The 20,628-nt window shown below is 36.0% G+C and overlaps 1 protein-coding gene across 1 annotated transcript; it reads left to right on the top strand.

Annotated features, from left to right (window-relative positions):
* The first annotated feature begins 400 nt into the window (after positions 1–400).
* On the top strand, positions 401–15,741 carry RAB23 (RAB23, member RAS oncogene family). Its single transcript, XM_069488414.1, has 6 exons — positions 401–579; positions 3,009–3,094; positions 10,288–10,444; positions 12,034–12,116; positions 12,952–13,044; positions 15,602–15,741. Exons 1-6 carry the CDS (start codon positions 425–427, stop codon positions 15,739–15,741), a joined length of 714 nt encoding a protein of 237 aa, XP_069344515.1. The 5' UTR covers positions 401–424.
* Positions 15,742–20,628: the final 4,887 nt, after the last annotated feature.

The raw sequence follows: 20,628 nt of genomic DNA, 5'->3' as shown, positions 1-20,628 counted from the left end.
AAGCTTACAGAGGTTAAGCAGTAACTTCATTAAGAGCACAGAACTAGTAAGTGGTAGCTTTAAATTATGCCTCAAGTCGAATGCCCGTAGTCTTCATCTCTATGAAAGGGAGAACTATGTAGATCTAGGCATTTATTGATACATGACTGTTATGCATTATGCTATTGGTAAGGACTAAAAAATGAATGATATTGTTTCACCTTTCAAAGAATTTACATTATCTAAAAGGGGCGGGGAGAGGGGCTCATTCATGGAAACATGTTCTTGCAATGCAATATGATTATTTCTTGACAAAACAATTACAGTTTATTTTGTACCATTTTTGTGTCATGAAAAAATAATTTCATTTTAAACCACAGATTTGAGAGAGAAGATCTAATTGTCTGGAATTAGAGTTGGTACAGAAACCATTTCAACTCCAAAAATGTTGGAGGAAGATATGGAAGTGGCCATCAAGATGGTGGTTGTAGGGAATGGAGCAGTTGGAAAATCAAGTATGATTCAGCGATATTGCAAAGGCATTTTTACAAAAGACTACAAGAAAACCATTGGAGTCGATTTTTTGGAGCGACAAATACAGTACGTACTTGGCCATTTTATCCCTTTGATTTTGATTTGTGAACTGTGTCTAAGACTTTCATTGGAATAATAGTAACTAATTACAGTACAGTCCAAGGTTAGGCAAGTAGTGGCACTTGATGGTTGTTTTCAAGTATTCATTACCATAAGTATCTTTATCCTTCTGTCTTTTTTTTCCTTTCATTTCTTTTCCCTCCTCTCTCATTTTTCTTTTTTCTCCTACTCTTCTCTTCCCCTTCCACCTTTTTTTCCCCCTGACCACTAAACTACCAGGGAACCACCTTTTTTCTTATCTCATATATGTTTTATATGTACTGGTGACACCTTGGGCACTTCTTTCTAAACACAAACTGATGCTTGACTCTAATGAGATTTTCGTTTGCTATTTTATTTGGAATGCAAGTTACCCGTCTCTTAAGGTTTTCATGTCTCATATTACGGGCTCTTTTTGCTTAGAATGTCTCTTTTTAAAACACGGCAAGACTGTCTAGAAATTGTATAGAGTCTGTACAAGACTGTATAGAAGACTGTATAGAGAATTTATAATTTGCTTTTACTCTAAAGAAATAAGAGAAAACAGATTTAGGAGGATTAAGTTCACCTATGAAGAGGAACTCCTACTTTAGGAAATCCAGTTGGACTCTACAACACATCAGAGTAATACTTTTTGTCATTAGTCTTGAGACCTTTTAAGGATTTTTTAAACTGTAGGAGACAAACTAAATGTATTATGGAAATAAGAAACATTAAACAAATCTGAAGTACTGGTCCAACTTTAACATCAAATATAATTGTGTTCATTGTTTCAAAGATTGTTTCATTTCTAATCTGTATTTTATTACCCTTTTTTTTGTTTGTTTGTGTTTTTTTAGAGATAGGGTCTTACGTTCTCTCCGAGGTTGGAGTGCAGTGGTGCCATCCTAGCTCACTGTAACCTTGAATTTCTGGGCTCAAGTGATCCCTTTCCCGAGTAGGATTACAAGCATGTGCCACCGTGCCTGGCTAATTTTTTTTCTTTTTTTGGTAGAGACGGGGTCTCACTGTTACTCAGGCTGGTCTCAAACTCCTGGCCTCAAGTGATCCTCCTGCCTCAGCCTCCCAAATTGCTAGGATTACAGGTGTGATCCACTGTGCCCAGCCACCCTCTTTTTTTTTTTTTTTTTTAAATACGTCCATATTTACCTGAAACCAAATAACTATTTTAATACGTAGTTGATCATTATTTGTAGATTCTTGCTAAAATTTATTTGTAGCCCCCCAAATCAGTATTTGTAGATGCTTTTGTGGTCTTTTGTGGACATGACAGAGCAGCAAAAAATTAAAGTTGTCCAACATGGACTTTGCCAGCTGAGTTTGTCAAACAAGGTGATACTCTTCCTTCTTGCTTCACCTCTCAGACAGTAGACATGTGTCTTGTTTGTGTTCTGTTGATGTTTACAAAGGCCCCCAGTGGTAGTGCTGAAGTGCTGTTTAGTGTTTTTGAGTACAGGAAAGCTGTGATGTACCTTATGGAGAAAATGTGTGTGTTAGATACGCTTTGTTCAGACATAAGTTATAGTGCAGTTGGTCATGAGTTCAGTGTTAATGAATTTACAATATATAGTAATAAGGTGTCTTTAAATAGAAACACCAAACAAGGTTATGTATTGATGAGTTGACGAAATGTAACCAGGGATTCTCAGGAACCTGACCCTGTATTTCCCCTAAGAGCAGTGGTTCAGTATTTGCTAATTCAGTGTTCACTGTGACATTATAAAACATAACTACTGTGAATAACGAGAATCAACTGTATGACAAAGTAGAGTAGATTTTAAGTTAAAGGGGAACCAAGCAGGTAAACTGCTTTTTCCCCTTCTTATTCTCATTCTGTCTTTAAGCACCAGAACCCATTAGGATGGTGTAGGGAGAGGAGAGCAAGCCCTGATCTTTCCCAATACTGGTGGTCCCAGAGCCACCACTACTTGTGACTGTTGTCAAAGGAAAAAACATGGCAGGTAAATCCAAATCATGTGTAAAGCTATAGCTTAAAAGTACTCAGACTTTTTCAGAGTGAAACTGACAATGCACCGCTGGTCCCCAATTTATGGTGGTTCACCTTTTGAGTTTCAACTTTACGATGGGTTTATCAGGACATAGCCCCATCTTAAATCAAGGAGCAGCTGGACTTAGAATGGTTCGACTTATGATTTTTGACTTTATGGTGGTTTACTGGGATATTACATGCATTTTTGACTTACACTATTTTCAACTTACAATGGGTTAATCAGGATATAACCCCCAAATGGGCTTATTGGAACGTAACCCTATCATAAGGTGAGGAGCATATGTAGTTTTAGTACCTTTGGATTTGAAAAATAAAAATATACACAAAGCTATATTACCAAAAATATTTTCCTTTACATATGAAATAAATTTATCTCTTGTTTCAGAGTTAATGATGAAGATGTCAGACTAATGTTATGGGATACTGCAGGTCAAGAGGAATTTGATGCAATTACAAAGGCCTACTATCGAGGTAAAATGCAGGATTTCTTTATTTTTTTGTTTGGGCATATTATTTTGGCTCAATAAAGAACTTTGTTTTCCTTGTTTCCCATGTAAGAGTTTCTCTCTAAGAATAGTTAAAATGCTTTCAAAGTGTTTTTTAAATACTTTCCCCAGTTCATCATTTTTCTAAAGATCTTGTAGAGTGGCAAGTAACATTTTGTACTGTAGACAGTTTGTGCCTTAGAATTATTTGACTTGTTTAGGTATTCCCAGACCAAATCAGTCAGAAATGTCTACTGTTAAATGTCCACTCTGATCCCAAGGAAATGACCACATAGTCAGAGAGTGGAAACCAACATATGAAAAAGTAAAGTGCCTGCAAATAAGATGGCATTTTGTTATGACACACGGTGCTATAGGAATTCACAGAAGTGTGAGATACCTGTGAGAGGAAGGAAGCATGACTATAGAACTTAAGGCTCTACAATGTGAGCTTAAATTCCTTAAGAAAAGCCTAAATTAAACTTTTAAATAGAACTTAAAAGTTTCTTTTTAACATTTTTTAAAAAAAATTTAACCCTTTTCTTTTGGAATTTAAAATACCATTTTCATTGTTCCTCTAACTCACTGCCAATGATAATTGAAATGAAAGAACACAGTAATTGAAATTTTGATCTAGTACCATGTAACATTATGGCCTGTTGATGCCAAGCAAATATTAATTGATAATTCATATTGACAAGCATTTAATACTCTGTGTTTCCCAGATGTTGTGGGAAATATAAAGGCACAGTTGACTGATAATCACTGATTATCCCTTCTCTGACAGCCCTCTTTTCGGAACTTTTCACCTTCTTGTTGTAAGTAAAACTTGATTGTTTCTTAAAGACATGACTTCCCCTGCTGCCTTCTCTGGTGGTGGCCATCTTTTTACCTACATCCCCACATTCTTGAAGACCTGAAGGATATTGGACAGAAGGTGTCTTCCAAAATTTTAGCATTTTGGAAGTCCAAGTCATGAGACTTTTACCTACTGCTAATCCTCCCTAGTTGCTATGGTTCATGGACTTCTGCCTCCTTCCTGATAACACTGGCATCTGGCTCATTTTCTTCTCCATAATTGTTCAGATTACTTTTTGAAAATTCAGCCTGTTCTTCATTTCCTTGTCCTTCTGAAGGCCAACAGTCTTTTTTATTACCTGTAAAATCTAAGCCTCTGTAGCCTTCCGCTCTCTAACCGCTACTTCCTAATTCCAGCTTGCTAACTTTTAATACCCAGACTCTTAACCTGTCCTTGAAACCACTGAGAACTTCTTTTCACCTTACCCTGCCATTTTTTAAATATGACCTTCCACATGGCTTTACTTCATTCCTTCCTAAACTTAGATTAATTTTTCTAGTCCTGTAAACATTTGCTTGCAAATACCTTTAAGTCCTAACCTGCACTCTGCATATTCCATGCTCAGCAAAATGCCCAATCCAGTTAAACCCAAGTATCTACTAACCTGCATCCATGCACTTGAACCTTATTGAGAATATCACACAGAACCATTTTGACTGAACTTTGAAGTTATGATCACGTAACTTTAATGAGTATTCCATGCTGCCAGACACTTTTAATACATTTCTTTACTCAAGTATTTTTACCATTTTCCAAAAGAGCTATTTTATGTTTTCTCTTGCCTTAATGTTCAGGATCCCTTCCTCATCTCCACTCTCAGTTGATTTCCTTCTTTGTTCTTCTTTGAGAAAATAGATGCAATCAAATGAAAACTATTTTATTCTTCCCACTATCAAATTACTTCCTTGGTTAAAACTTTTTTTTTTTTTTTTTGAGGCAGAGTCTCGCTCTGTTGCCCAGTAGGGAGTGCCTTGGCGTCAGCCTAGCTCACAGCAACCTCAAACTCCTGGGCTTAAGCAATCCTTCTGCCTCCTTAGTAGCTGGGACTACAGGCATGTGCCACCATGCCTGGCTAATTTTTTTCAATATATATTTTTAGCTGTCCAGATCATTTCTTTCTATTTTTAGTAGAGATGGTCTCGCTCTTGGTCAGGCTGGTCTCGAACTCCTGACCTTGAGCAATCTTCCTGCCTCGGCCTCCCAGAGTGCTAGGATTACAGGCGTGAGCCACCACACCCGGCCGATTAAAACTCTTAAGTAACTTTCTCTTGGTTGAGGAAGGTCAGGCACTTTAGCATCATATGTACAGGACATTGCAATTGTGTTTCTCCTTGTATATCTAGCCTCATCCGTTGATTCCTCACGTGCACTTTACCCTTGAGAAATCTCCAAATTCCTTCTTTCTTGTCTTTTTTTAAAATTTATTATTTAGGGAGAGGATCTTGCTCTGTCACCCAGGCTGGAGTGAGGTGGCACAATAGCTCACTGCAGCGTTGAAAGTCCAAGTCATGGGTTCAAGCGATACTGTCTCAGCCTCCCAAGTAGCTGGGACTACAGGCACATGCCACCATGTTGGGCTCATTTTTTTTTTTTTTTTTAAAGAGATGGGGTCTCGTTATGTTGCTCAGGCTCTCGGTATGTTGCCCAGGCTGGTCTCAAACTCCCAGCCTCAAGCAATCTTCCTGGCTCAGCCTCCCCAAAATGCTAAGATTATAGGTATGAGCCACCATACCCAGCCTGTTGTGTACTTCTTATTATAGGTTAGTACTTTTAAGATCTCCTCAAATCATACCATTTTCCTTTAATATATATGTAAAAACCATTTTCTGCCAGAAACTAAAAAGAGAGCCCATAATTATTAGTATTTACATCTTAATTTACTATGGGTGATATTTAAATTACTGTGTTTTTTGAACTAAAAGGCTTTAAATAGCTTTGGTTTCTCTATACTTAACATTTTAAAGTGGCCTTAAGCTTATAAATAGATGTTTGTTAAAAGCTTATCTTAATAGTGTAATTTTTTTTTTTAGCCAACTATATTAAAATGGCAAAGAGGGTGGGATACTGAGGTCTTTGGAATTTCAGCTTCTTTTTCTAAATTGTAAAAATAAACATTTATCATAATACAATTTGAATTAAGGAAGAAAATTAGCAATTATACATAAATTTGAAAAATGGTATATTGAACATTCTTCTGTATTTTCCTTTGGGGTTCTATCAGAATGCTTTTGGTTGCTGACAACAGAAAAGTAATTTCACACTGGTTTAAACTACAAAGAACGTTTATTGATTTCATAGAAAAGTCTGGAAGTAGCATAGATTTTACTTGTGGTTTGTTCAGGCTGTAACCTTACTGATTCTCCTGGCCTTGCCTCCTCCCTGTGTGGAGAACCTCCTCATGCTGGTTTTCCTCTTGGTTGCAAGATTGCTGCCAGGAGCAATGAAAGCCACATGCTGTGTTTACATCCTTGGGGAGAGAAGATTACTTCCCACAACAATGAAGTCCTGAGCCTTTCTCTGATTAGACTCCGCCTGACTTGATTGTCAGAGGAAATGTGATTAATTGGCTAGAATCATGTAACCCCCACCCCCACAGAGGATAGGTTTAGTCCACCTAAACCATATGGCTACTATACGGTGGGGGAGAGGTGTTTTTAGGAAGAGATGCCACGTAGGCAATCAGATAATATCTGCTACTAGTAGAGTCAGGTAATATGTAAATTAATAGAAATAAAGATCAGGAAGAGAAGGTAAGGGCTAGAAAGAATGAGTTAAGATACAAATTTAGTGATAGAAACACTATGCCTTATAAAATTATGATTCACTGGTTTCAATCCTAGAAATATGTGATTCATACTGCATAAAAAATCAACAAATTTAAATTTTTAAAGAAATTTTATTATAATTTATTTAAAAAACCTATTATGCCAAAAACATTGTTCAAAGGCATCGTTATGGTCTTGGAACGGTGGCTTAATTGTAGTCAAGACATGTTGAAACATGACCTTCTTCTAAATAAGTTACAACAGAGCACAGATCATATTAGGAAGCCTTTGGGATGTCAAATGAAGTGAAAACACTAGCTGCCTTTAAATATCAAGACTGTAAGATATGTCCAAATGACTAGAACAGAGAAATTTAAAGCATTAACTTTGCTAAAGATAACTGGTACCAACAAAGAACTTGAGATCACAGGAAGAAAAAGAAAGGATCACAATATAGTGTCATTTTTGAATTAAGAATATTTATGGTAATTGGTATGTTGAACAGGCACAGCTCATAAGTTACGAAAATGCAACTTTTGTTTTTGTCCCTCCCCATCCCCTTACATTTTACTGGGCAGTAGGAGGAGGGAGAAGTGCTTTCCTTGACCTTAAATGAAAATTCCCTTTAGCTCATGTCTTTTATGGTCACTTTCAAGTAATTTTTTTCAACTGCCTCATAGTTCTAGTCATAAACAATCTCAATTTGGAAATTAGAATAGCCAGTAGTCCTGTATAATATTCAAAACTCCAAATGTCATTTAGCATTAAAGCTCTTACCCACTCTGAGACTTTTAACAGGCCAGTAGCCATGGTCTAGGAAGGGGATGTTGGTTGCTTCATTCCTTCTCCATTCTTCTCCCTAGCTTACAAGAGATGTTTCTTCCTTCTCCTGGGTCAGACGTAGGAGGAAAGGGAATGGAGAGGCAAGGGTACCATGGCAGATGTTCGAAGATTATTCTTTCTCTAGGTGATGGTCCTGGATTCCTCCAAATTTCCCATTCTTGGGGGTGTTTCTTCTGGGTACCTATACTCACTTCTGGCAGTTGCTGTTTTCCTCTGTGACCCAGGGCAATAAGTATAGAGGAAGAAAGACTTCCTCTACCCTCCTAGGTTCAGTCACTGGGGGGGCTGTGAATTATGCTGGCAAAAGACAGACTAGTAAGAGAAAAGACAAATTTAATCTTGTACAAGTGGGAGTTCACAGAAAAATGTAACTCAAGGAGAGGGTTAGAATTTGGGGCCTATATACCATCTTAAATAGAGGAAGGGGAGGAGGAGAAAGGCATTTATGGGAAAATAAATGATTTTTTGGAAAGATAAAGATAAATGGGCCCTTAGGAGACTAGATGGGAGATATGACAGTTTGTGACAATGTGTTTCTCGGTGTGGTACTGGTGATAAGAGTCAGTCTTCCCCATCCTGGGGATTTATGATAATTGAGTTCTTTTGGGAGGCTCTGCTTTTAGGCAGATAAGGGATTTTAAGGACTCAAATATGTTCTTAAAATATTTAAAATGTTCAGAATAATTTTTATGCCACAGTGGCATATTCTGAACCCTCTCTTCACAAGCATTTTACCTCCATCTTCCTTTATGCTGAGCTCCTGTCACCTGCTGAGTGGTCCTACTGGACATTTAAAATCACTAGCCTCATGCTAGTGTAGGGAGCGAGAAGTATCTTTTCCCTCTACCGTTCTTAGTTCATGGCTGGGGCCGCATAGCAAAAGACAGATTAACAAGAAAAAAGCACACAAATTTATTTAAGTTTTATTTGACATGAAAGCCTTCATAAGGAAATGAAGACTGAAGAAATAGTTAAACCTTAGTGTTTTTATAGTAGATTTGATGGAGATTGGAGAGTGGTGGAGAAAATGATAGGACAGAGAGTAATGGGGTAAGTGTATTGAACTTAGCAAGGCCTGTTTGCTTGGATTCTTCTTTTTGTTCCTTCATCTTTGGTAATAAGGATGTTCCTGTCTTCCCAGTATAGGGTGAACACCTCTCACATAAGGGCCATATGACCTGCTTCAGGGGGAAGTCAGAAAATCCTGAGTCTTAGGAGAAGGGTGTGGGGAAGCTTCCTGCTTCTGCTGCTTTCTCAAACTCCTTCAGCTGAAAACATTCAGTGTGCCAGGGTGCCATATTTTGGGGTAGCATAGCCTGAACCCTGAATGTTAGAGTTCAAGTAAATATAAATTTATTTATCAGTATGCTAATGTGATTTCTTCAGTTTTATTTCTCTTCAAATTCTAAGAAAGTCTCACGGTGTCTTTCTCGCTCTTTCAGTTTGTATAATTAATTTATTATTTGATTTAAAACCTGCTTTTATAGTGGGGATGATTTTCCCAGATGAATTTTCTGCTTTTACAGTAATAGCAAACTGCTGTGTTTTTTTTTCTTTTTTTCTTTTGTTTTTTATTCTGTGATTTTTTGCTTTCTACATTATTCCTCTGGTGATATAGAAACTATTTTTGGCCCTAGGGTGTCTTAGGTGGCCCAGGCATGTCTTGAATCTTAGTAGGAAACTTTTATACCTGAGGGATCTGTAAGGGAGGAGTAACAGGAAGAAAGTATGCCTTGATTTGAGGAAATCCTCTCGACTTCCAGGACGATTTTCTCTTGTTGCTTACAGACCTGCTTTTATCACCGTGCCGCCTGAATCAACAGTTAATAATTTGTGAAACAGCTTCTTCCAAGAGTTTGCTGCTTATTTATTTAGAAACAGGGTCTTGCTATGTTACCAGGCTGGAGTGCAGTGGCATGATCATAGCTCACTGTAGTCTCGAACTCCTGGGTTCAAATGATCCTCCCACCTCAGCCTCCCAAGTAGCTGGGACTATAGGTGTGAGCCACGGCACCCAGCCATATTTTTAATCTTAAGGATTATTAACCCAAAGTGACAGTTGATGGTTAAAATATTGTCAAATGGATCCAATACAGGAATTATACAGTTGAACAGGGTAAAAACTAAGCTTCCCCCCCCCACACACACACTGTATATATACGTGTGTGTGTGTGTGTGTGTGTGTATATGTGTATATAAATGGATATTTTACTTTTGGCATTGGTTCTCAAATTATGTTCCTTACGATCACTGATATTCTACTAAATAAAATAATACAAATTTTTTTAAAAAGTGAAAAAAATGAGCAAATGATTTTTTTCTCATTAATTTTTCTTAAATTTGTGCTGAAAGAAATTAAGCAAATGACAAATATTAACAAGAATATTTTGGAAACAACCTATCATTCATTTTTAGTTCACCATCCTATCTAGCTCATACAATGGAATTAAATATATTTTTGATGTTCAAAAAAAAGTACATGGCTTTAAGGCTACCTTGACACTTGCGAACACATTTGAGAACCATTGTTCTTGATAAAAATTGGTTCTCTGAGTTAGAAAATAGAGTATATGTTGAAAAATAAGCAGATTTACAAAGATGAGTTCAACATTTATTTATGTAAAAGTTGTTTTGAATAGATAAAATTTGCCCCCACCCTGCATAGGATTGTTTCATTAATGTAAATAACATTTTTATGTTGTGACCTTACAGGAGCCCAGGCTTGCGTGCTTGTGTTTTCTACCACAGACAGGGAATCTTTTGAAGCCATTTCCAGTTGGAGAGAGAAAGTAGTAGCTGAAGTTGGAGATATACCAACTGTACTTGTACAAAACAAGATTGATCTTTTGGATGATTCTTGTATAAAGAAGTAAGATGGCTACTTTTGGGGGAGGAGGGACAGTAATTCTATAAAGTTAAAACATATTTTAATTTTTGCGTGGATGCCAAAATTTAGGAAAGATTTTATATTATAGTTTGAAGGTTTTAATTAAAGTTTTTAGTTTACTTAAATTTTCTGTGAGCTAGTCTATGTGATTGGTTTGGGTTAAAAAAAAATTCACAGATTCGTAAGTAGAGTAAATTAAAGGAATAAATTTTTAGGGCTCTTTTACAATTCCAACTTCAGGTCCTTGTACCACAAATCCAATTCTTCATGTTAAGTTAAACCTGGATATAGTAAGAATGTTAAGAAAAGCATCCCTAGATGTTTTAATATCTAGAATAGGTAGCTACCCTATGTTGATGAATTTAAATAAAGAGTTCAGGTTCCTATTTTTTTATATTTAAAACTATTATGCTCAAATTTGTGGGCATCCAGATAATTTCTGCCTATGAATATTTACTCATTGCATTATTAGTATTTTTGCTAGCTTTAAAAATCTTTGCTTGGTTGTTACCTTGTTTTTTCCTATGTGTTCTTATATTAGCCATCTGTTGCTATATAACAAATTAGTCCAAAACTTAGTAGTTACATCAGTTTCTGTAGGTCAAGAATTTGGGAGTGGCTTAGCTGGGTGGTTTTTCACAGTTGCAGTCAAGATTTTGGCTAGGCCTGGAGTCACAGAAAGGCTTGAGTGGGCCCGACCATCCTTTCCTTACTCACTTGGCAGGAGGCCTTAGTTTCCTGGCATGGGGACCTCTCCTTCAGGGTGCTTGAGTGTTTTTCACAAAATAATAGCGTCCCCCAGAGCAGGTGATCCAAGAGAGAACAAGGCAGAAGCCACAATGTCTCTTACGACTCAGTATGTGTCTCAGAAGTCACATACTATCACTTCTGTTGTATATTATTGGACACACAGACCAATCTAGATTACCTAGTGTGAGAGGATACTACACAAGGGCATGAAGACCGGGAGACGGGGGATCTTTTGGAGCCATTTAGAGCATGGTTACTACAGTACTAATAAAACCAGTATCAAGAGTCCACAGTCAGGAGTCCTGACAAAACTAAAATTAGGAGTCCACTCTTGTAGACGCAGTCATTAATATCCTGACTTTGGCTTTTGGCAGCAAAGTTGTTTCTTGGCCAGCAAGAATAAAATAAATAATTCACTGTAAGATTTTCAGAGTGTAATTAAATCCAAATATTCTTAAAAAGATAAGGAGAAAATTAAAATATTATGTAAAGAAAAGTGATATTTCATTATTTTAGGGCTAGAGATAGTGACTTTATAGAAAGCCTTCTGTGTACAGATACAGTGTAATGGTTAGTGTTTATCCCCCAAGAGTAGTGAAGACTAAAAATCTGTTTAAGCACTGAGAACACAGCTTTCAGCTGGTTTTAACTGGGCATCAATATCAAGCTTCTTTTAAAAGAAATGTGAAAATTTTCTGAAAGATCTGATCCACCTTCTCACCTGTCCCTGCCAAACTGTATTCAGTAAATGTAATTAAAAGTGACTTTAAAACAAGCTGTCAGAAGGTACCTTTATAAGCATTTTTTTAATTGACGTGCAGTGAGGAAGCTGAGGCGCTGGCAAAAAGGTTAAAGTTAAGATTCTACAGAACATCAGTGAAAGAAGATCTAAACGTGAATGAAGGTAAACTGCCTTTTTAAAAAAAAAACACATTGCAACAAGTTTGTCTTATTCCTATGCTTTTTCTGTGGTTTTGTTTAGAAATTGTATTTATAATGAGAACAAAATTTTCTTTTTGTCACCCAACATCAGGTGAAATTTGAAGGCATTCTGCTTCTTTGAGTTAGAGTCCTTAATTATTTACTAATGTCCTTGAATACTTGTTACTCTGGTGGGGTTTAGGGTTTTTATTATCATCTTCAAAAATCTAAGCTATCTATGTGTGTGTATGCATATATGTGTTTTTAATGCATACCTGTTAAAAATGACTGAATTGTTTTAGAACTACACTGTAGTACATATTCCATTAGGTAGTTACAATCACCTTAATTTGTTTAATAATATTTCCCAGTTTAAGAAAGTGAGATTAGAGAAAGGTGATTGTTACTTTTCTCATTCTAGAATTGCCACCTATTAGATTGCAACTAGATTGTTGCTCAGGTATCTGTTCTGGGTACTTTTCTTCACCTGAAGAAAGTAGACATCTTTTTAACACTGAGTCAGTTTAGTGTTGCTGAATATTAGTCACTATTCAAATATTTAAAACAAAAGAGCCAGTATCTACAGGTATTATTTCACTTTTTTACTAGTAAAATACGCTATATGTTTATTAGTATTATCATTGTAATTCTCAGTATTACCCAAATAATTTTTAAAAGTCGAATATTTAACTAGATTATATGCTTCTAATTCTAACTTTGAATTTGTTTAGTAAGTATAAATATTAAAAGTAATGCAAAGTAACCGATTTACACATATAAATCACATTGACCTGGTTGGGGGGTGTTGTTTATTCCAGTTTTTAAATATTTGGCTGAAAAATATCTTCAAAAACTCAAACAACAAATAACTGAGGATCCAGAACGAATGCATTCAAGTAGTAACAAAATTGGTAAGTACCAGGAAATTCTATTATAGCTCATGTTTACTTGGTAAATGTATTTTCCACTCATTATTAATATATATTTTAAAAAAATATATAATATGTAATTTCTTTAAGAAATATGATTAAAAACTGTTAAATCAGTGATTAAACTTACAAGCATCAAGTCTCTTGTTAAAAGGTATATTGAGTTAAAGTTTTGTTTTTTTACCATTAAATTTTGTAAATTCATTTGATAGATGAAAGACAGCAGAAATATAAAGACTTTTTATAAAGGCCTATCCTTTATATAAAGGAGCTTTATAATACTTGTTATTCTGACTGTGTGCTTGTACTGGCTTTTACCTTTTCCCTTTCTTACCATCTTGCTTATTACCTGTTAATGATTTTTTTTTTTACGTTATGCTAGCACATCTTTAGCATTCCCTGAAGAACAAGTGTGTTGTCTTCTCTTTCACAGTAACTGATTGACCATGTCTCCCTATTTGCTTTGGCTTCCAGGAATGTGGGAGCCAAATTTGCTGGTTCTAAGTCTTCTGTATAATCTCTTAAGGACTTCATATGTGTATTCCATCCCACCCACTGCATACACATAAACACACACAGCATTTTTTGGACCTGTTTTAACTTAGATTTTTTTTCCTGGGTTCTGGCTTCTTTTTTCTTTGCCATTTTTATTGCATAAGTTCCTGCCATCAGGTACCTCGTATGCTTTGTGAAACAACATAGGACATTTGCAGTAAGCCTCTGCCTGGTCTAGTCTCCGTGGCCCCACTCCTGTCTTCCTTCAATCTACTGATTAAAGCTCTTTAATGAAATAAGGTAAATGAAGATTCTCTTCATTCCAACATTTAAAGGTAGTTTTGTCCATCCTTCTGTGTAGCCTTGTGCCCCACTGTTACATACATACCCTGGGTACTGGTTCTCTGAGAGGTCTTGATCTTTCCTGAGCATGTCCCAGGCTTTCTTACTTCTTCACTTTTGCTCCTTTTGTTTCTTCTATCGAGAATGACCTCTCTTTCTCATCTTCTTTTGAAGAACTATTCATTCCTCAAGGACTATCTAGAAAGCTCTCTCAACTATGTATCTGGCTCAAGCTACAGCCTCCATGCTCTTCTGAGAGAACAGAGATCTAAGTCCAGGGCATCGCCAAGTGTCCAGTTCCGCCTTCTTCAGGTAGTTTTTCCTTTCTTATGAATCAGTCAGTCCTTCCTTTGAATCTGTAGGATCTTGTGTCTGTTTTATGACACTTAACATATAATGTCTTATAGAAATACTTGTTTACTATCTTGTCTTGCTTATTAGATTGTAAACTTCTTATGGGCAAAAACTGATCTTAATCATCTTTGTATCCCTGAGAGTATCTCTGGCCCAGAGTTTTGTGTACCAGGATGCTAAATAGTTCGTAAATAGGAGATTTCGTTTTGTGAACAGCACAATTCAAAATGGAAACTATAGTAGTTAAAAGTTTTTCTTTAGTTCATCTCTTTTAGCTACCTGTCACTTTATCCATAGACCACTTTTTTGCTGTTGTTAGCCCATGTCACTTTCTTGTTGTTGTTTTAGCCTACGTAGGAAAAACTTATATTACTACCAGCTTTTACATATGCAATGTTTTTATTAACATAAAATCTCACGAATACTGTTGTTAACTACAAATTAGGTATTCTTTAGGAAGTTATATGATATGAAGTCAATTATTAAAATTGTATTTACTGACTCCAAATTTCAAAAATAGATTGTTAGTGAAAAGATGCTGAACAATGTATAGAATATGCCATAGTTTGAGTAGAAAAGAGAGGGAAAAAGAATACATATGCATTTTTTCCTGTATACGCATAAAATATTTCTGGAAGGATATATAGGAAAACTGATAATATGTTTGCGTTAGGGGAGGAAAACTGGCAAGGGACAGGGATTAGGGTGAAAAGGATACTTGCGTGTGACCTCTTTTGTACCCCTTGAACTTCGTACCTTGTATATTGGCTATTAAAAAATAAGTGAAACAAAGACAAAAGCTTTAAAATTGTCGGTACTTAAGTGTCTGTCGATGTGTGAATGGATAAGCAATATGTGGTATATACATAGAGTGGACTATTAGTCAACCTTAAGAAAGAAGGAGATTCTGCAGTATGCTACAACATGGATGAACCTCGAAGACATGCCACATGAAAGTCACAAAAATGTATGATTCCATTTAAATGAAGGTGGAGTAGTTAAAATCAGAGACAGAAAATAGAATGGTGGTTGCCAGGGCATGGGGGAGAGGAGGAATGGGGAGTTGTTATTTAATGGGTATACAGTTTCAGTTTTAAAGATGAAAAGAGTTATGGAAGTGGATGGTGGTGATCATAGCAGAACATTATGAATATACTTAATACTACTTAACTGTATACTTAAAAATGGTCAGGATGGTAAATTTTGTTGTGTATTTTACTACAATAAAAAAATGGAAAAAATTTACAAATACTTGAAAATATTACTGATTTTACTAACAAGCTGGATGCAGTGGGTAACTCTGAGGAGTATCAGTGTCAATCTCTGTGTTTTCCCTCAATTTATACAGGTGTCTTTAATACATCTGGTGGAAGTCACTCGGGTCAGAATTCAAGTACCCTTAATGGTGGAGATGTCATCAATCTTAGACCCAACAAACAAAGGACCAAGAAAAACAGAAATCCTTTTAGCAGCTGTAGCATACCCTAACATGTTTTAGGGAAGAAAAAAATTGAATTCTATTGTGCAATTCAGTAAGAAACCCATCTGGCTGTCATGGTATGTTACAAATTTTTTTAGCAGACTTTGCACCTAATGGGTCTCTGAAAGTTGACAGACTTAAATATAGCTCCACAATGCTTTTCAGAATGTAGAGTGAGACCCCTGGTGGAAAAATTACTGCCCTATGGACTTATTTTCATTTTTTTACATTAGACAAAAACCTCTCCTATTTTTGAGGGAATGCTGTAAGAAATGTCAAAAACAGGTTTTGCTGAATTTTAAATGCTGGAAAACACACTGAAATGCCTAAATATATTGGTACAGATTTTAATAGTATGGATCCAGGAAAGATAATAAGCATTCTTTTTCTGAAATGGGTCATCTAGCTTTTCCGGAAAATAGTATTGAATCTGAATACTTACAAAAAATAATACAGAAAGGTAAACCCTAAATCCTGCCAGACTGCATTAGTGTGTCTGTTGGCAATGTTCCTTGTGCAATATCTGTATGATGTAGAATGTGGAGGTGTGCACGCAGATATCTGGTACTGGAGTGAACTGAAGGTATGTGCAGTATTTAAGGAAATGTAGATTCTAATTAATTCATTTGTAAAACCATTTACACATTGTGTATATGTTTTTATTTTCAAACGAGAGATTCCAGACATATATTTTGCAAAATGAGCGTGAATTTAAAAAGTGCTTTGTGCCAAAAATATCATACCTACTTTTTATAGTGCTTTACTATCAGAATTTATATTGTTTATAATACCTTTTAAAAGTAGTTTTCCTTTCTGACAGGGTAGATAAAAGAGGAATGGGAACATTTTAAGGCTAGAGCATCTCCTAGGTGAGACTTGTAAAACCGTTCTCATGTGGCCACCCCAAGCATGGTGAGCTCTTGCCGTCGTAAGGCTACCCAGAGTCCCTGGGAAGGTCCATGGCACCTCTGTGGTCATTCGGGAGGTCCTGTGAATTGTGGTGCTGTATCTAGCACCTTTTGCTGCTGAGAATCCGACTATGAACTTACAAGATTATTCTAACCATTTTTTAAAATGCACAGAAGATGATTAGTCCTAATCCAAATTATGGATTTTATAATACCCTGCAACTCTAAAGCATCCTTTTGTGTACACATTTTTGTATTGTATTTTAAGATTATCCCTTAAAATTTCTATAACCTTTAGTTTGTATAGCACTTTCTCAAGAGCTCTGTCAGCACCACGTACATAATTTAAGAAATGATTTAATAATGTAATCGTGTCAGAGCATACATTTTGTGACTTGGGATAGTAGCTTTCCAATTAAGATAATTGCACAAACTCTGTTCAAACTGATTATCATTCATCAATGGCTTTGTTTTTAACCTATAAATAACCCCTTTCAATATATCTGGTTTTTACAGGATTTCAAAATACGTAAAAATAACTTTTTTGGAAAATGTGTCATGAGGTCATTTTTCATTATTTGTACTAGATGTTCTATGTATTCTTCTTTTATGTTTTATCTTTATTTTTTTAAGTCTTCCATCTGTACCACCCTTATCCTCCTGCCTAGATTAATGTTGCGAACATAATAGAATTTCCTAGGGTGTGTCCTTAAGTGGTCAAGAGTAAATGTTCACTTTTCACAATATTGAAATCGATCTGGCCTTATCTATTTCAAAGTAATATAAAATGTTTATTTTTATGTCACCAGTTGTTACCACTCCCATTGCTGGCAGTGGGATAGCGCTGGGGGAGAAACTTAGTTCCTAACAGTGGATACCTGCTAGTGATTCGTCTTTTCTACTCTCTGGAAATACAGTCTCTTTAATTTTTGCACAAAATATATTTTGCGGCAAATACTTACAGTCTTTATTAGCAGAAAAATCATTATATAATGTGTTGTAGTTATATTTCATATTAATTAAATGCATATGGGTAAAAGTGTGTTACTTTTCTATATAAAAAATGTCATCTCTGATGGTTGGGGTTCCTCTATATTTGTAATATAATTTTATGTACTTAGTTTTATCCTTTTTTTTCCTTTTCTTTTTTTTTTTTTGAGACAGAGTCTCGCTTTGTTGCCCCAGCTAGAGTGCAGTGGCGTCATCATAGCTCGCTGCAACCTCATATTTCTGGGCTCAAGTGGTCCTCCTGCCTTTATCCTTTCTTTAAAATAAGAACTGAAGAGAAATCTTTGTTACACATTTGAATTTTTAATTTGCACTGCTGTATTTTAAACCTAACCATAATTAGTCATTTTAAATAATTAAGTAGGCCTGAAAATCAGCCACAAGTGATATATTAATTTCTCAATTTCTAAAGGTTTCAAAATTGATAAAATAAGTTTATTAGTAATATCTAATGAGTCCATGTATACTAAAGAGAAACTTGTCCAAGATTCCAGGTTATTGTGTATTTGTGCTCTAATCTACTTTTTTACCTTATGGCTAATCTTTATTATGCAGATGTACAGCTGTGGAATAATTGCCATATTTCAAGAGTTCCTCAGGATTCCTTTTCCTTTTTCAGTCTCTGCCTATGAATTAGTCTACAGAATAGCTCCCATAAGGCAATATAGTTGAGTAAAACCAGGTTAGATGGTTTTTTATCTGCCCAAAGTTGATAGCACACGTGTACTTTTTCAAAATAAGGTTAAGCTAACACTACCAAAAAGGGGATGAATGACTTCCCTCGTTGTGGAGTGAAGTTAGATGGTTGTTTCAGAAGTTGGCAGTGCAGTGCTTAGAACTCTCAGCAATGAGTACTGCATTGGACCTGTGACTTTTAGGAACTGAGACCTTTTCTGAGTATCCTAGAATGAGGAGTTGGCCTTAGAACCTAATGTCCTAACTTAGAGTGCTGTACTCTCTTCATGTAAGATCTTATTGTTAGCATCCTTTTCAAAACCTTTGAAATAGTTACTGGTAACCTGCTGAAATGTTCCCATTAATGTATCAGTAGTGTGTCTGTTTCTTTGAAAACAGAATGAACTGATGGGGTCAAAGCTTGTCTCACATGGCACCTATCTAATGAATAAGTGGATTTATTCAGTTTTAACTATTAGATATGACTCTCATGTGTATTATTGTCACTCTTTAGGTTTTCACCTATACAATATGTAAATCTATCACACAAGTGAATTTATTTGCTAACAGGAAATATTTAAAACTACACTGGAGGCCGGGTGCAGTGGCTCACGCCTGTAATCCTAGCACTCTGGGAGGCCGAGGCGGGTGGATTGTTTGAGCTCAGGAGTTCGAGACCAGCCTGAGCAAGAGCGTGACCCCCGTCTCTACTGAAAATAGAAAGAAATTATATGGACAGCTAAAAATATATAGAAAAATTAGCCAGGCATGGTGGTGCATGCCTGTAATCCCAGCTACTTGGGAGGCTGAGGCAGGAGGATTGCTCGAGCCCAGGAGTTTGAGGTTGCTGTGAGCTAGGCTGATGCCATGGCACTCTAGCCCGGGAAACACAGTGAAACTCTGTCAAAAAAAAAAAAAAAAAAAAACCTACATTAGAATCTGAAATACCCAATCACCAAACTCCTGGGTAACTGGATGATTTGGCTGTAATAATCTTTATTAGGTAGTGCTCCCTTTTCGTCTCACTCTTGAAATAGCCATAGTAGGATGTTGGTAAATGTCTTCTAAAATTAAAACTTTGGATTCAAAGGAAAACCGAACCCCTTCTATATTTTTGTTACTAATAAATAATGCTTTTGTAAATTTAAATGGGAAACCACTTGTATGTATTGCTATTGGATTGCAGTTATGCTCTCAAGTGTAATTCAAAATACACTACTTGATAAAAATTTCATGAAAGATGAATTCCAATAATCAAAAAATAAATGAATTTCACAACTGAAATTTTGTGTATGTGTGATGGGTTATCAACAGTGTGGAACTAAATAGTGAAAGGTATAATGTGACTTCTTTAAAAATCTAAAAATAATTCGTGTTTCACATACTCATTTTATTGATGGTGGTTATTTAATGCAACTTAGTAATGCTGTGGTTTAATTTTGCCTTGGAACTTTTATAATTTTATTAGTATCTGTTTTAAAAATTTTGTCTTGTTTAGAGGCTTTTGGCCCCCCCCCCAATAACATATGCATTCACGTTATATTGTGGTATAAAATAATGGTACAGTTCAAATTTATTTAACTGCTATGTGTCAGACACCATGCTCAGCACCTTGCACGCAGTATCTGGTTTACACTTCATAACTTACAGGAGCATTAGTACCTTGATTTTACAATTTGGGAGGGCAGGGACTTACAGAAGCTAAATTATATGTCCTGGGGTTCTCTGCTGATTAGAGGTGGGGTTGGGAGCTCATGCCATGTCCTCTGTGTATGCTCTGTGTGTTTTGTCCCAGGGCTTGTATCATCATCAGACCTCTGAGGTGTAATGATTAGGTTTGGAGATGTATTTATAACACTCCACAGATCTGAATGTTAGATCCATTTTCCAATGCCAGAGTTTTCAATCTTTTCTGATACCCTTTATCAAACTTGTGCGTAACTGTGCCCAGCTTAACATATCCTAGTCTTCCCTGGAACACTGCATGTTAAAGCTGGACTAGTTACTGAAATCAACCCTCACAGTGATCTGCATGCCCACGATATGCAAGGGAAGCATACTTGCAACAATATTTAATAGTCTGAGGTAGATAATTAAAAGATGGCATGATCTAGGTTCAATCTGTTTACTCTTAGTTCATGACTGAAAATTTAAGAATGTGGTATGTCCCTATGCAGAAAGTCCATTTTCATTTTGCCTGCTTGTTATATGAGTAGACATACAAAATAAATAAATAAATAAGAGAATGGCTAAGCTCAAGTTCACTTGTATGTCCCTGTTTCTTTTTCTTTTCCAAGATTGTCA

The sequence above is a fragment of the Eulemur rufifrons genome, chromosome 15 (genome assembly GCF_041146395.1).
Source record: "Eulemur rufifrons isolate Redbay chromosome 15, OSU_ERuf_1, whole genome shotgun sequence".
In the NCBI taxonomy this organism is placed as follows: domain Eukaryota; kingdom Metazoa; phylum Chordata; class Mammalia; order Primates; family Lemuridae; genus Eulemur; species Eulemur rufifrons.
The sequence above is the reverse complement of the archived record's forward strand: the minus strand, read 5'-3'. Positions and strand labels throughout refer to the sequence as shown.

Bases quoted from the DNA above. Each gene is read 5' to 3' on its own strand.
- RAB23 (XM_069488414.1), top strand. From the start codon at position 425: ATGTTGGAGGAAGATATGGAAGTGGCCATCAAGATGGTGGTTGTAGGG. The intron at 3,095-10,287 runs GTAAAATGCAGG...GTGACCTTACAG, and splicing joins TACAAAGGCCTACTATCGAG to GAGCCCAGGCTTGCGTGCTT. The intron at 13,045-15,601 runs GTAAGTACCAGG...CAATTTATACAG, and splicing joins TTCAAGTAGTAACAAAATTG to GTGTCTTTAATACATCTGGT.